This window comes from Lontra canadensis, unplaced genomic scaffold (assembly GCF_010015895.1).
Source record: "Lontra canadensis isolate GAN:19392208 unplaced genomic scaffold, GSC_riverotter_1.0 scaffold1, whole genome shotgun sequence".
NCBI lineage: Eukaryota > Metazoa > Chordata > Mammalia > Carnivora > Mustelidae > Lontra > Lontra canadensis.
The window spans coordinates 113,776,897-113,791,302 of record NW_022630995.1 but is presented as its reverse complement, the minus strand read 5'-3'; the positions used below and the strand labels follow the sequence as shown (position 1 = coordinate 113,791,302).

Sequence of the window (14,406 nt, the reverse complement as noted above, 5' to 3'; positions counted from 1 at the left end):
GGTTGTATGCCAGATGCATGTGGACACATTCATTTTCCAGCTGACAAAGACCAAAGAATGTTCTCATTGGTCACAAAGCCAAAAACTCTTATGACCTAGAACAAGACAAAAGGAAAATCTCATCTAGGCTGTGTTCTTTTTATGACAAAATACAAAAAGACAGACACCAAAAACAAACAAGCAAAAACAATGGCCATCTCTGGAAGAAAAGAGGATCAATAGAAATCAAGATTACTCAAAACAAGAATCTTTACCAAAGACGCTATACACAAGGAACTAGTTCACACAAATATTTTCTCCTTTTAATCCAAATTAGGAAAAGAAGGGATAAGAATTTTTAATCTTCCTCTCTTGACCAGGCACTTCAGAGAGAGACAGATACCTGGGAGAGCTGACTTGTAAGAATTCTTACCCTTTGCCAACTTCTGCCATTTTTCCAGGATCCTATCTGCAGACTCCAGAGCAAGTATGGTGCCTCAACAGATCCCTGTAGGGGTCATCAAACTGTAGAGGAAAAATAATTTCTCCTCTAACCCCCCAGGTTCTTGCCTGAAACCACCCTTATAATAAAAGATTAATGGGAGGAAAACAAGTTTTGTAACACACTTCCCATATACATGTGAGATACCCAGGAAAATGGATTAATTTCCCCAAATGGCCAGGCCACCACCTTACATACCATCTCCAGCTAAAGACAAAAGAAGGATGTTGGGGCTCATGGGAGGTTATAAGAGATTACCAGGAAGAACACAGTAAAAATAAGGGTAAAGTTGTTATGCAGGTTTAGGTCTGTGCCTTCTCCACTGCTGAGTTTCCAGACATTTGGTCATCTTCCTCTTCCTAGTATAAAGATGGACACACCTTTACAAATGGAGATTTTGCCTATAAAAGTAAATGTCTCTAACAAAGGGTAACTTTTCACTTTCAAGAACCATTCCTATGTTTGTAATTTATTAAAAATAGCTAGGTCAAGATAATCCTTAAGCCAAAGAGGCATATTTTGGGGTTGAAAATTCTCCTTTTCACTAGCTTTTATTTTCTTCTAGTGAAAGAACTAGGTAATGATTTCAGGGAGAAAAGGTATTAAACTATTAGATTATTAGTTTTCAAAATAAAGACATAAATTTTTAAAAATAATTTATAGTGTAGAGAACTAAAGAAAACAGTTCCATAAATGTTTGACTTTTCCAAAGAAGCAAAGCATCGGAATTTTCAGGATATTATTGCATTACAGAAAGTTTCCTAAAAGAGAGCCACACATAACGTTAACCTCATGCTCTGTGAGGTAAGAGTACCAGGAAATTGCTCTCATGTGATGCTACATTGTTAAAATCGTAATTAGAATTTTAAATGTATAAAGCTGAATCACCGTGGAGACAATTTATACAAAAGAGTGTAATTTACAATTCTGTATACTTAAAAGTCATGGTTTTCTTACATATCAAAATTACTTCAGATTTGTCGTGATTTTATGAATTTCGTGCTTGTAAATTCATTATGGATTTGGATTTAATCCATCAAATTAAAGGAAAATTTACTTAAGGTACAGTCTGATATTAAGAACAATTTTCAGAAAGAAAAATACTCTAAACAGGTTCAGTATTTTCTTGCATTATAAAGTATTACCTAAAAACTGATAAATTGTTCAATTTTTTAAGCTTAAGAAAAGACTAATATAGAATTGGAAATAGTGTTTTTCAACTTTTTAGAGTACAAAAAACACTCAATATTGTTCCAAAAGTGCCTCTTAAGAGTCTTTCTGAATTTATGGGAAAGTTGCTACAAACTCTGAGTCTGAAAGGATTACCTTTTCTTCTTTGAGGGAGCATAAGTTTTGACTCATCGTTTAGCTGTAAGAAATATGAACCTACAAGGAACTTAATGTGAATCACAAAAATATACAAAAATTACTTGGTGTGAGTATATGTATTTTCTACTCTTTTAAATGCTTTCCTCCTTTTTGATTTTCAAGTATGTTAAAATATATGAACACTGAACCATTATCTATAAATATAAATTATCTATATTATCTGTAAATATACCACATGTACATAAACATATATATTTTGGTATTTCAAATATAATGGACATTACCCTACTCTAATTGTTACTGAAATCCAAGTTTAGCTGACTGTTGTGGCTGGAAAGGCCAAAACTCAAAAAGAGTGTTGATTGGAAAGTAATATGAGCTTTATTCAGAAGGCTGGCCAGCTGGGGAGAAAGTGATCTCTTGTCCAAAGTCCAGCTCCGAGATTTCTGCCCGCCTAGGAATTTAAAGGCAGTTAATCAGTAAAAAGGGATGCAGTGGTCTATAATATTTCTTGATTCTGTGCAGACACATGGTGACAGCTATACACATTATCTCAGTGCTCAGGGACTATAGAAAGGGGTCTGGTTCCTTAGTGCCTGGGGCATGTGCAAGGTGGTCTGGTTTGTGTTTCATGATGTGAAGTGTTCTGTTCTTTCTACAGAAAAATTCGTGATCTATAGACATACAAAGAAAGATTTGTTAATCAATCACACAAACTAAGGGTGTTTGTTAAAGTTGAAAGACTACTAGGTTTGCCAGAGGGGCCAAGGTGGCTTCTGTTCCTCACTGTCAGTTTTATCATTTCATATCTATGGGATTAGAAGCAAAGGTCCTTCTTCTGTAGCTACTCCCTGCTGATAAGGGATAATTTAGGGATTTTGGAGTGGAAAATTTTCACAGTGTGGGAGAATCTTGTTTCTGGTGTTTCCACCATAGGGAATAGTAAGGGCATCTCTAAGCCAGTATGACTAGTGCAATTTCCTCCTTGACAAATACAAAAAGTCAAACAACAACCAAGGGGAAAGAAAATAACAAATATAGTAATGCTTAATAGGATATATTTCCATTTGGAAGGAATTGAAGTTAGCCAGCTGCTAAAGGAATCTAGAACTAGGGCATCTGTAGCAGTGATTTGGTTGTTTAAATCTTTTATGGCTTCAATTACATTTTTTAAGTAATGTGAATATGCAACATTTTGTCTTACTGAAAACACATGTCCCTCTTTGAGCTGCTGTCAAGACATCTAAGGCTCTTCAGTTTTGGCAGACCACTTTTCAGATCTATAGATTGCTGCATGCTGGGTTTGGTTAAATTCTTGGCTAAGATAGAGGTGGCTACTGGGGCAAATATGCCAAGGGGGGAAATATATATCAAGAAGCCCTCTTTGCCTGATGTCTAGCTTTAACAATATCCTAATAATAAGGAATCACTGGCAACTGGGAGAAGACTTGTTTGAGGATATAGGCATCGCCAAGTGCATCCTCTACCCATTTATGAGGAAACTGGAATCATCTGCTATTTCCACAAGTCCGTAGCTAACTCCACAGATATAGTATACTCCAGGTTGGCTCCACAAAGTCAGTCTTTGTTCCTTAAAGCTGTCTGTTCATATCTGAGTCTATGTTTGTCTATCTCAAATGTGACATTACAGTCAAAGCCTTGGTAATATAACCAATGTTTCCAGTGGTGTACTATAATAAGAATTCAATAAGAATCTTATTGAACTTATGTAAATAATTATAATTGCCATGAAAGAGTACTTCATGGGGAGTTTCTGATTTCTGGAGAGCTGAGGTAGGGAGAAAATAAAATATATTCTGTAAACCATAGATATCTTAAGAGAAAGTTTCCTTAATCTAGAAGAACAAACATTAAAGGACCACTAATGTTTCAGACAAGTCATAAAAACTGTAATCCTCTTCCTCAGTTCATTTAGTTCCAAGTTACTAATTTTGTTCTGTTTGAGTTCAGCTTTTCCTTAGGTTCTGGAAATTCTTACCCAGTTCAGTTTTATGATCTTGAAGATACCAGAAATGTGTATTTTTCGAAAGTCCTTTTCCGTGAATCTCCTTGAAGACAAAACACATTCTTCAAGAGCACCAGAACAACATATAAATGACAAAAGATTAAAAATGGACATGGTTAAAGATCTGATGAGAGTTCATTTAATGCAGTTGACAAATCCAGTTAGTTCTGTGACATGCAACATTTCAATAATTAGCATGTCAAGTGATGACCTTACATGAGGACATATTAAAACTTTAGGAATTTCTGTATTTTCTGGAACAGTTACAGCATTTAGCCATACAGTATAACCTAGGACTTAACCATCATTTGTTTGACAATGCTTCCCAGGTAACTTAACATACCAACTTAGCAAGCCTAATTTGTCAGAAAAATTTAATTATTTAGAATTCAGATCTTGGAAAGTTTGTTGAAAACCTCAGAAAGTTATAAAGTACATGCCTAAATAAGATTACAGATCATTTTAAAATTCAATATTATCTGATTAACTAAGCTGGTTATAAGATTCTGCAGAAGATTACATAGTTGCTAACAAAAGTCAGTGCCTTTAATATTGAGAAGTTTCAGTTCTCTTAAGTAATCAAAGACATGATAAAGAAAAAAAACTTAGAATTTGGGTTTTCTGGGGAGATAAAGGAAAGAAAACAATCTTTGTTTATAATTTCTTATCAAGAACAGACCAGCAATCCAAGAAGACTTCCTTTTTAACAAAAAGAAAAGCAGAATTTCAATCTTATCCTAGTATACTTTAAAACTCATTAATTCCAATCTTAGTCCTGAACACACTTAGAATTTTTTTCCAAATATTTTCCTTCACAAACTTTCTACAACTTTCTTTTTACATTCAGATTGTGTCTTAAGCCTATTCTCTCTAAATAATCAGTCTCATTTTAGGACAAAATTACTTTATTTTTTCCCCCTCAACAAAAATGTATTCCCATGCCTTACATCTTACCAAAACACATCTTTCTTTTCTTGCCTACAGTGTTGCTTACCTTATCATTTCTAGCAATCTCAGTTACATTTATCAGAATTTTAACTCTTAGAAACTTTAGTCTCCAGTGAAAGCTAAGCAGTAACCAATTGTGAACTGTTAAAGCAGAATTCTTTAGACTAGAAATTTATGAATACATTTTCAGACTTTCAGATTTTTAGAAATATGGTTGCTGTCTTTTTTTTCCCCAGAGTACAACCTGCAATAATAAAGCATGTTTAGTGATAGACCCAACTATCCTGTTTCTCTGGAATTAGAAGCCAAAACCAGACAAATCTACATTCAGTAATGAGTGCTTTAGTATTCTTATTTGGAAAAGACTTCATTATCTACTGAACTTAACCCAGTTTATCATTTAATTTAGGAAAACTTTGATGATCCAGGTTATAAAGATTTTGAAAACTATAAGCCTTATTCAGGTTACTTGTTCTTAACAATTACCCAAGAAAACTGTATGAGACAGGGAAAATTAACGATCATTTTAAGTCCTCTCTTTGTTGACAAACTGCAACAGATACAACATGAATTTAATAAATACAGGTACAACAAAGCTGATTAGCTGTACCATATTCAGTGTTGATAACCTCAGTAACATGTCTGTTTTATTTAAACCAGTAACTTTGAATTAGCCTTAATATCAAATATGTTGTAACTGTGTTGACTAAAAAGTCAATCAATTTGTTCTGCACTGGGAATTTTTACCTGTGAGGAAATCTGAAGTAGGTTGTTTAAGTCCAGGGACGCCCCTGGACCCCTTCATGTTGATTTGGGAGGTACTCCAGTTTGAACCTCATAAGGTTGTAGTTTGGGGGGCTCTTTGTTCCTCGATAATAAGGGTAGGGGAAAGAGAAGTCAATGGCATCTGAGGCGTTAAGGGTAGTATAGAAGCTGGCCATGTGAGTCACTTCCATGGTGGTGCAGAAGCCAGAGGAAGTGGAGGCAGAGGCCGAGAATGTTGCCTGAAAGCCTGGAGGCAGATTCAAAATTTGGACTAATACTCCCTTGTCTTTGCCTCTCTCTGTAAAACCAGTTTTTTGTTTTTGTTTTCTTTTTGATTGCTTTTTAGCTCTTTGTGCCATTTATCAAAACTATGGTCTTAATAGACTTTCTTTAGAAATGGTAGGAGTCTCTCCCATCTTCCTAGGCAAAAGTTCAGAAAGATCATAGGAGAAACAATGATAGCATTTGTTCCTCCCCAAAAGGTGGGGGCTTCACTCACAGAACCAAATGGCTTCATAGATAAGCTAAGAGAGCAAAACCCTCTATCTAGAGACAACCAAATTGGAGGTAAAAATCCAAGAGAGCCGTTTGGTGGCCATCATTCCTCTAAGCTTAACATACATGGCAAGATGGTGTTAAAATAAAAATCATCTTTTAGTCATGTATTTCTGGCTGTATTCCTTCCACTTACTGAGAATTCAGCCCAGTGGACTCTTTGGTGGGAAATTCCCATTATACACAAATTTAGCACAATACAAAATCCAAATAAACCCATGGTTATTAAGTCCTTTTTAGTTTCTCTCCAGAGCTGTGCCTTCCTAATGGGAAAAGCATAGGCAATGAAACAAAACCACACAGTGCTTCACAAATGAGAAACTTGCAACAGTGTGTACTCCAATGGATTTACCTAGTCCAGAAGCTCATCAGCTTGTCCCAAACGCTCCTTTCCTCTTCAGTCAAACCAAAAAGCAAAACTGGCAGTTAGCTGCAGTTGGGAATCAGCCCAGAGTTTCCCCAAGACAGAAACAATCTCAGAAGCTGTGGGCCCTTTCCCTCTGCTTCCTCCCAAGGCCAACTAGCCCTGAGCTGCTAATCCATGTCATCCAGGGTACTAGCTCCACAAACAAACTAGTAAACCCTGGCATGCTGCTGTGGCCAACGACTTCATCCACCCAATGACAGATGAGCCCTGGCACTGCCACAGCAAACCACTCTGCCTTGGGATTCCCAGGGATTCTGCCACAGGGATGCTACCACAGGGATGCTGGCTCACCAAAATTTGTCATCAAAACCCAAGTTCAGCATCATCTCTGGAAAGGCCAAAACTCAAAAGTGTGATTGGAGAGGAATATGAGCTTTATTTAGGAGGCTGATCATCTGGGGAGAAGGTATACTCTTGTCGAAAGGGAAAGGCCAACTTCAAGGTTTCTGCCTGGGCCAGGGATTTTTAAAGGGGTTTAGGGCCATTAATCAGTGAAGGGGATGCTGTGATCTGTAGTATTGCTTGATTATGTGCAGACTCAGTGGTGCCAGGTATAGAGGTTATCTCAGTGCTCAGAGGTTGTGCAAGGGGGTCTGGTTTCTGTTTTGCGATGTGCAGAAGTACTCTGCTCTTTCTAGGAAAGAATGCATGATCTATTGATATACAAAGAGTGGTTAGTTAATCGTATGAGCTAAGGGTATATACTAAAGTTTAAATATGACTAAGTTGGCCCAGGGGCCTGAAGAGTTTCATAAATTAATGTTTTTTACTTACTAATTTAAGTACTGGATATCATTCGATCATATGAACATTTTAAACATTTTTTACATTTCTTTTTAATTCTTTTTTTCCTTTTAAGGAACAGCATTTTCACATGAAACAATTTCCTATCAAGGGGAATTTTGAAAAATCAAAATTTCAATAAATTGGAAATTTTTGAAGAACCAAAGCAGTAAGATACTTTGTTCTTAAATATAATTATTAAAAATACTGAATATTGGAGGTTTTTTTCCTCAAATTTGACAGCATATTGAATTCATTGTATTTTAAAACCTAAGATGGTAATCTGTTTTGTAAATGATTGTCTTAATTTACAATTATCTCCAGGGTAGTTAATCATAAAAAAGAATTATATCTTTCAAGTTTCTTTTCTTCTTACATTGTAGTCATGGGGAAACATTTATCCTCATTAGTTGAGCTTTTGTATTTCCTTGCAGTCCTCTCCATGTTCTAGTGGCAAAAAATGACAGAGAACTGAGGCTTTTTGTCCTCGCCACGTGATGAGAACAACAATATTGTAAACTTTAATGGCAAGCAAAATGTTAGTATCATATATTTTAGCAACATTCATGTCTCTGAACATGTTCAACCTATTAAAATATTTTTCCCTTCATTTTACTAACTTTTTTAGAAATTGAAAGGTAGATCTGGGTTAGAATTTTATTAAAAATGTGAATGTTGGGAGGCTTAAAATACACTGGAAAACAGAATTCCAGGTTTACAAAATACAAAAATAAAACAGTATATTCCCTCTGTTTTTTCACATTCATTCAACTAGCATTTGGGGAACAAGTACTGAAATGCTTGTTAGTCTACAAATTTTCTACAAAGTTTCTACAAATTTTTTTTTCTTTTTTGGGTGGCAGATAAAGATCTACTTCTGTGTTCAACATGTACTTGTAGTCCTGTGGTTCCTTTAATCTCAAGTTACTTTACCCTTTATCATTTATACTGTTATTAAAAAAATAAAAATTAAAAAGTGGTATCCTAGGCACTGAGATTGTAGCAGTGAACAGGAGATAGGCAAATGTTAAAAAACAAAATTCAGGGCACCTGGGTGGCTCAGTGGGTTAAGGCCTCTGCCTTCAGCTCGGGTCATCATCTCAGGGTCCTGGGATCAACTGCTCGGCTCTCTGCTCGGCCGGGGGCATGCTTCCTCCTTTCTCTCTCTCTGCCTGTCTCTTTGCCTACTTGTGATCTGTCTGTCAAATAACTAAATAAAATCTTAAAAAAAAAAAAAAAGCAAAAAAACCAAAATTCAGTACAGTAAATCTGAAGATCTAATTGGCTTTATTCAGTGATTATTCATTAATCAAGCAGTATCCCATCTACCAAAGAGAATGGAATTCTGAAGAGCTGTACTAGTAGTAGAAGGCTTTTATAGGCGGAACTGAAAGTGGTGGACAAGGAAGTTTTAGCTAAAGAAAAGAAGAATGTATTGGGCAAGGTCACCTTCCCTCGGGGGAATAGAATGGGGTCTTATCTTGCAGACTACCTCACTAATGCAGATCAGGACATTTCAGAGTGATCTTTTGAAAATTCCACTGTCCAGAGAGGTGAAATTAGGTTAGCTATTAAATTCTAGTGGAACTTCAGAAAAGTGACTCCATTTGGGGGCATGTTAAATTTCTTCATAAACCTCATACTCTAGTGATAAGATAGACAATACATTAGAAATTACAGAACTAAGAGAATTTCACACAGTGATGGTCATGATGTAAAAAAGCAAAACGACAGGATTAGGCAATAAATCAGGTGAAGAGGAGAGTTTAAATTTGGAAAAGTCTCATCGGGGAAGACCTTTCTTTCTGACTGTGTTGTCTTTGAGCTATAATCTGAGGAAAGGTCAGCTGTTCACCAGACTGAAACAAGCATCTTGACGGGGGGAATCAGAATTTGAAAAATAGTCAAAGTTCCAGTGATGCTTGCTGGTCTGACACTTCCTCAGTTTGGTTTTCGTCTTGTCTTCCCACATTCTAGTTTATATAACGTCACAAATAAATCTGCAAGACAAACAAAAACCACACACACACACCCCTTACATTGTGTTATATTTCTACTTTAAAACTCTCTCTCTTAAGGACTCACTAAGGCTTAAAAGATGAAATTCCCCTTCCTCAAGCCAGCACCCAAAGCTGCTGAAATTACACTGTTTCCTATTTATGTTGCAAATATAAACATTTTATTACACATAAACTCTGCCAATGCAAATTGTTATTTCTTGCCTCTGTTGTTTAAAGTTCTGTTTTTAACCATTTTATCTGAAATACCCCTTCCCCTGTAATATATCTCTTGTCCAGCCTTGTTCCAATTTCATACCCTTAATTTGACTACCCAACCAGGGGTTGGTGGGGTTTTGAAATATAGAATAGGTTTGGTGGGGTGAGGTCCAGAGCGGAGGACTAAGAATTCTTGGGTTGTCTTTGATGCAAAATGGTGGCTTATCCCCGTGGGCAGAAAGAGCTGCTGCACTGGCGTCTTGGGGAATGGTGATTATATACTCTAGACTTGAGGGAAATAAGGAAAAGGGAAGGTTCAAAAGAACTTCCATTTGTTAAAGACGACTGACCTACACAATACTGGAGGCCTTGCCATTGTCAAGTTAAGGTTGTTTTCCCATCTAGCAAGGTATTAACAGTTAGTTGGGAGATTCCTGGAAGAATGTTACACATGTCCCACCTAGGAGCTGGGGGGAGTATGGGGAGTTGCAGGGTGTCAGTTTATGCTTTGTCTTTAGCTAGCCTTCTGCTCCCTCATCAGGGGTGATTTCTCTTTCTGTAGAATTATGTCAGCAGCTGTATAACTTACTATCTTGTAGTTGTTAATATAAATTCTCATCTAACCTATATTGTCATATATCAATCTTGTAGCATGGCTTATCTTTTTTATATTCATTTATATCTAACTAAATTCTACATTCCTTAGGGGCAGGTATATTCTACACTTCTTGGATTATGTATTTCTTTTTTTATACATATTATCAGCACAGTAAGTTATTTTTTCTTTTTTGAAGGTGAAAGATTATGAGATGTTTTAATTTCCATCACTTAAAACTATAATAAAGCATAGAAGTTAAAACTAGTAATTGCTGCATATGAAATGGTTGGAGTTTTGTGTTTAGGACTTTGGGTGGTGACTATGCTTTAGAAATATATCAGGAGAAACATGTGAGATTTACCTATTACTTAATTACCTAGTTTTCTTTAACTCATTTCACTTGAGAGATACATAAAAGAAAAAGTTGTTGTAAAACTTTTTTTTTAACTCATGAAACCAGAGGAAATCATTACATTTTTCCAATTGATCTTCCCTCTTTTACACCATATAAAATGTATTTAATTGGAAACCTGTAAGCATTACTAATAAATATCAATAAGTTTTAATAGGAACTTTGACTTAGAAAATCACAAATTTAAAAGTTCTTGGTCTGTGTTTTTTAGGTGTTTTATATGTTTTAAATCTTCATATGAAATTTCATTTCATTTCATTGATTTGATGTCATTCATTTATTTACTTTTGTTTTCTTCTTTTCAAGGCCCTGTGGAATCCTACATGCACTGAAGTTTTATTTAAACCGGTACATATTTCAACCTAGGTGAAATTGTTTGACCACAAGCAATGTATCACCAATCTGTGACATATTTAATATTAAATAAAATCAACTTTCTTTCATATGTTAGCTATTTCTCAGAGTATGTAATACAGAAATGTTTCCATACCAAATATTTCACACTTTCTGCATTTGTACACAATTGTACAAAAAAATGATAGATGAAGATTGAACTCAAATATTCCCACCTTATTGTTACTGTATTTTGACAACAAAAAAAAGACTTATTTAAAAATTATCTCTATATGCAAACTATTTCTCAATGTAACATTCCACTTGGCAGTGCACATTTTTTGTTCCACTTTGTCATCCATATCCTTTGTCTCTGTGGTAATAGTCTTCATTTAATTTCGCCACATATTCTGTGCACATTAGGTAAGTTTGAAGACAGTGCTAGTTTCTCCTACCTGAGGGGGACAGTTCCTTCTGAAGAACTAAATTATGTCTGTTTTTCTTGTATTGAGATCAAAAGATGAAAGCAGTCTATCTTCAAATGAAATATATAATGAAGAGCCTTCTTCCAACTACAGAAAGTCAAGAAAGTATATTTATATCTCTAAACATGTAAAGAAAGTGTATTGGCTACTGACTGGCCTCCTATGAAAGGAAGTTTCTTGAGCCGAATCATAAAAGAACCCTTATCTCCTGGACTTGGCATCGCTGCGTGATTTCTGTATGTCCCTATTTGTTGCCTTTCTGTAATAGCTCCCTTTAATTATTAAATGGCTGGGTGGCAACCAGGCACTCTTGAATATTGTAGTGTATTACAAGGGTAAGTGACACAGCCCAGAAGTGGGTCAGTGTTGTGGGCAGGGTGCACGGCCAACAGAAGAGTCACAGAGCTAAGGAGAAGAAAGCAGGTTTTATGGAGTTCTCTATATTTTGTAAACAGGCAAGGAAATAATTATAATTGTAGTAACATTCAGATTTATGTTATAAAATTTCTTAAATTATTCAAGTCATTATGTAATACAATATGAATGATCAAATGCTGGGTTTAAATGATGGTGTTAAAATAAAATTATAAATCTATTTATTTATATGAAAACATTGTATGTGTCCTTGTTGACTTTGCCCTTCAGTGCATCCTTTTATCCTAAGATACAACAGTTTTCTATAGTTTATTTTGAAATCCTATTCTTATCTCTTTCTTTTTATGGTCTTATTTTATATTTGAAATCTTTAAATGTAGATAAGGTAAGACACTCCATCACCCACAATAAGGCACTAACCTGGTAAAGATTCTTATCAATGTGAATGGTCAATATCACTTTACAGAAGAAGAAGGAATTTAATTAACACTATTTTGACTAAGATGCAAAGAATAAAAACTTGTATTATGAATTGGACTAAGTCAATAAAGAAAGGCACTTTTTTCCTTAAAAGCAATGTAATAGAAACTGTCAATACAGACAAAAAAAGCCCACTTACCTCAAAATGGTACAATTTCATGATTGTTTTTTAACATCAGTGAGACAGTTCAGTGCTGCTTCCTTAGAAACCATTCTCTCTCACTCTTTTTTTTTTAAAGGAACTTGGGCAGAATATATATCAATGAACATGTTTCAGTTTAATAATTTTCTTTCATGAGGGAATGTGTTCAGACTTTCTCACATGTTTATTAAATAATTTGACCATTTAACTATTAAAGTGTATTTATTTGATTACATTGAAAGTGAATTTAAAAAAAATTAAAGGAGGTATTGTCATTGTTTTTAGAAAAGTGTGCAAGAACCATTGTAATTACTGTACTGTATTCCGGGGTGTTACAAAGCAAGGTTGATAGTTGACAGTAGGCATCAGAGTATTTCTGACAGTTGCAAATAATGCAACTTCAGTGTTTATTGCTGAAAGGAAGCATTATGTTTTACTATGATTCCTTTCTGTTTCTCTGAAATACTCTAGTAGTCACTAACTCAAAGAAGAGAATATTTATTTTCCTAATAAGGATATTGGGATTTGAAGAGGTTAAGTGCCCTTTTTAGGTTCATCTTCTATAACAATATCAGCGTCCTAGATTGTGGTCAGTGTTCCACATCAAAGTCAGGATTTTGTTTTGTTTTTCTGATTTTAGAGAGTGATTGCACAATGGCAAGACTCAATACAAATGATAATCTGGATTATACACATATATAGATAATTATATATTGTATATACATAACATGTTTTTAAACGTTGAATTTCTCGGAAATCTGCATTATGGATTAGGGATAATGTGATGATAAAGATTTACTATGTGAATACGTAATTCTCTAAGATGTATAACCTATGAGCCAAGGGAATAATTTTATAATAGAATTATTTATTCAAATACAGGGAAGGGCTTGGAGGGGAAATTATGACCACTTTTGCTGGATATTTTAAATGATTATTAGCACACGTTGTCTATGGTTTAAATCATAAATATTTAATTTGTCATGCTCTGTAATATGCACATGTTAAATGTTTTTATTTATTCATATTGAAAAATATAGGCAGCTTATTCCCAGCTAGATTTTTGACATATAGTTGTTTTTATTTTTTAATGAAAAGCCTAAAATAGGGCACCTGGGTGGCTCAGATGGTTAAGCGTCTGTGTTTGGTTCAGGGCATGGTCCCTGAGTCCTGGGATCAAGTTCCTCCCTCATCAGGCTCCGTACACAGGGAGCCTGCTTCTCCCTCTGCCTTTCTCTGTCTTTCATGAATAAATGAAATATCTTAAAAATTTTTTTAAGAAGCCTAAAAAAAGTGTATGTTATTATACATATAAGATTTTGTTTATAACACACGTAACTTCCTTGCTAAAGTTTTTGAAATGGTATAATTTTTTGAAATTTCCTAAATTTGATCAATTTGAAATTTTAAATGGCTATTTATTTAGAAAACAAAATATACTGTCTTTTCCATATTTAACTTGCTGCTGCTGGTGGGAATGTCCAAATTTAACAGAAAGATGTTGTTAATGTTGCTGTATTTTGTGCCTATTTGTCCTTATAGGAAATCCAAATATAATTCTGTGCTGCTTTAACATATTTTTTTCTTGAAATATAGTTGATACACAATGTTACATTAGTTTCAGGTATACAGCTTTGTGATTTAGTAACTCTGTATGTTACGCTGTGCTCACCACAACTATAGCTACAGTCTGTCTCGGTCCGTCAACATACAATGCTATTATAATATCATTGACTGTTTCCTTATTCCAGTAACATACTCATTCCAAAACTGAAAGACTGTATCTCCTCCTGCCCTTTGCCCATTTTGTCCTTCCCCCACACCCCTCCCCTCTGGTAACCATCAGTTCTCTGTATTTATGGGTCTGTTTCTGCTTTGTGTTTGTGTATTCATTTGTTTTATTTTTTTAGATTCCACATATAAATGAAATTATATGGTATTTGATTTTCTTTGTCTGACCTATTTCATTTACTATAATATGTTTCAGGTCTGTCAAATAGCAAGATCCCATTCTTCTTTATGGCTGAGTAATAATCCTGTGTGTGTGTGGC

The 14,406-nt window shown here is 34.9% G+C and overlaps 1 protein-coding gene across 3 annotated transcripts in view; it reads left to right on the top strand.

Annotated features, from left to right (window-relative positions):
• CCSER1 (coiled-coil serine rich protein 1) overlaps positions 1 to 11,663 on the top strand; it is a 728,492-nt gene extending 716,829 nt beyond the window's left edge. Inside the window, exons 10-11 of one of the 3 annotated variants that reach the window (XM_032861661.1) lie at positions 10,847 to 10,888; positions 11,386 to 11,663. In XM_032861661.1, the coding sequence (XP_032717552.1) occupies positions 10,847 to 10,888; positions 11,386 to 11,397 (54 nt within the window). In that variant the 3' untranslated portion in view covers positions 11,398 to 11,663. Of the gene's footprint in view, positions 1 to 7,390; positions 7,484 to 10,846; positions 10,979 to 11,385 lie in introns of those variants that run through there. The other 2 variants (XM_032861643.1, XM_032861652.1) reach the window with 2 other exon arrangements.
• Positions 11,664 to 14,406: the final 2,743 nt, after the last annotated feature.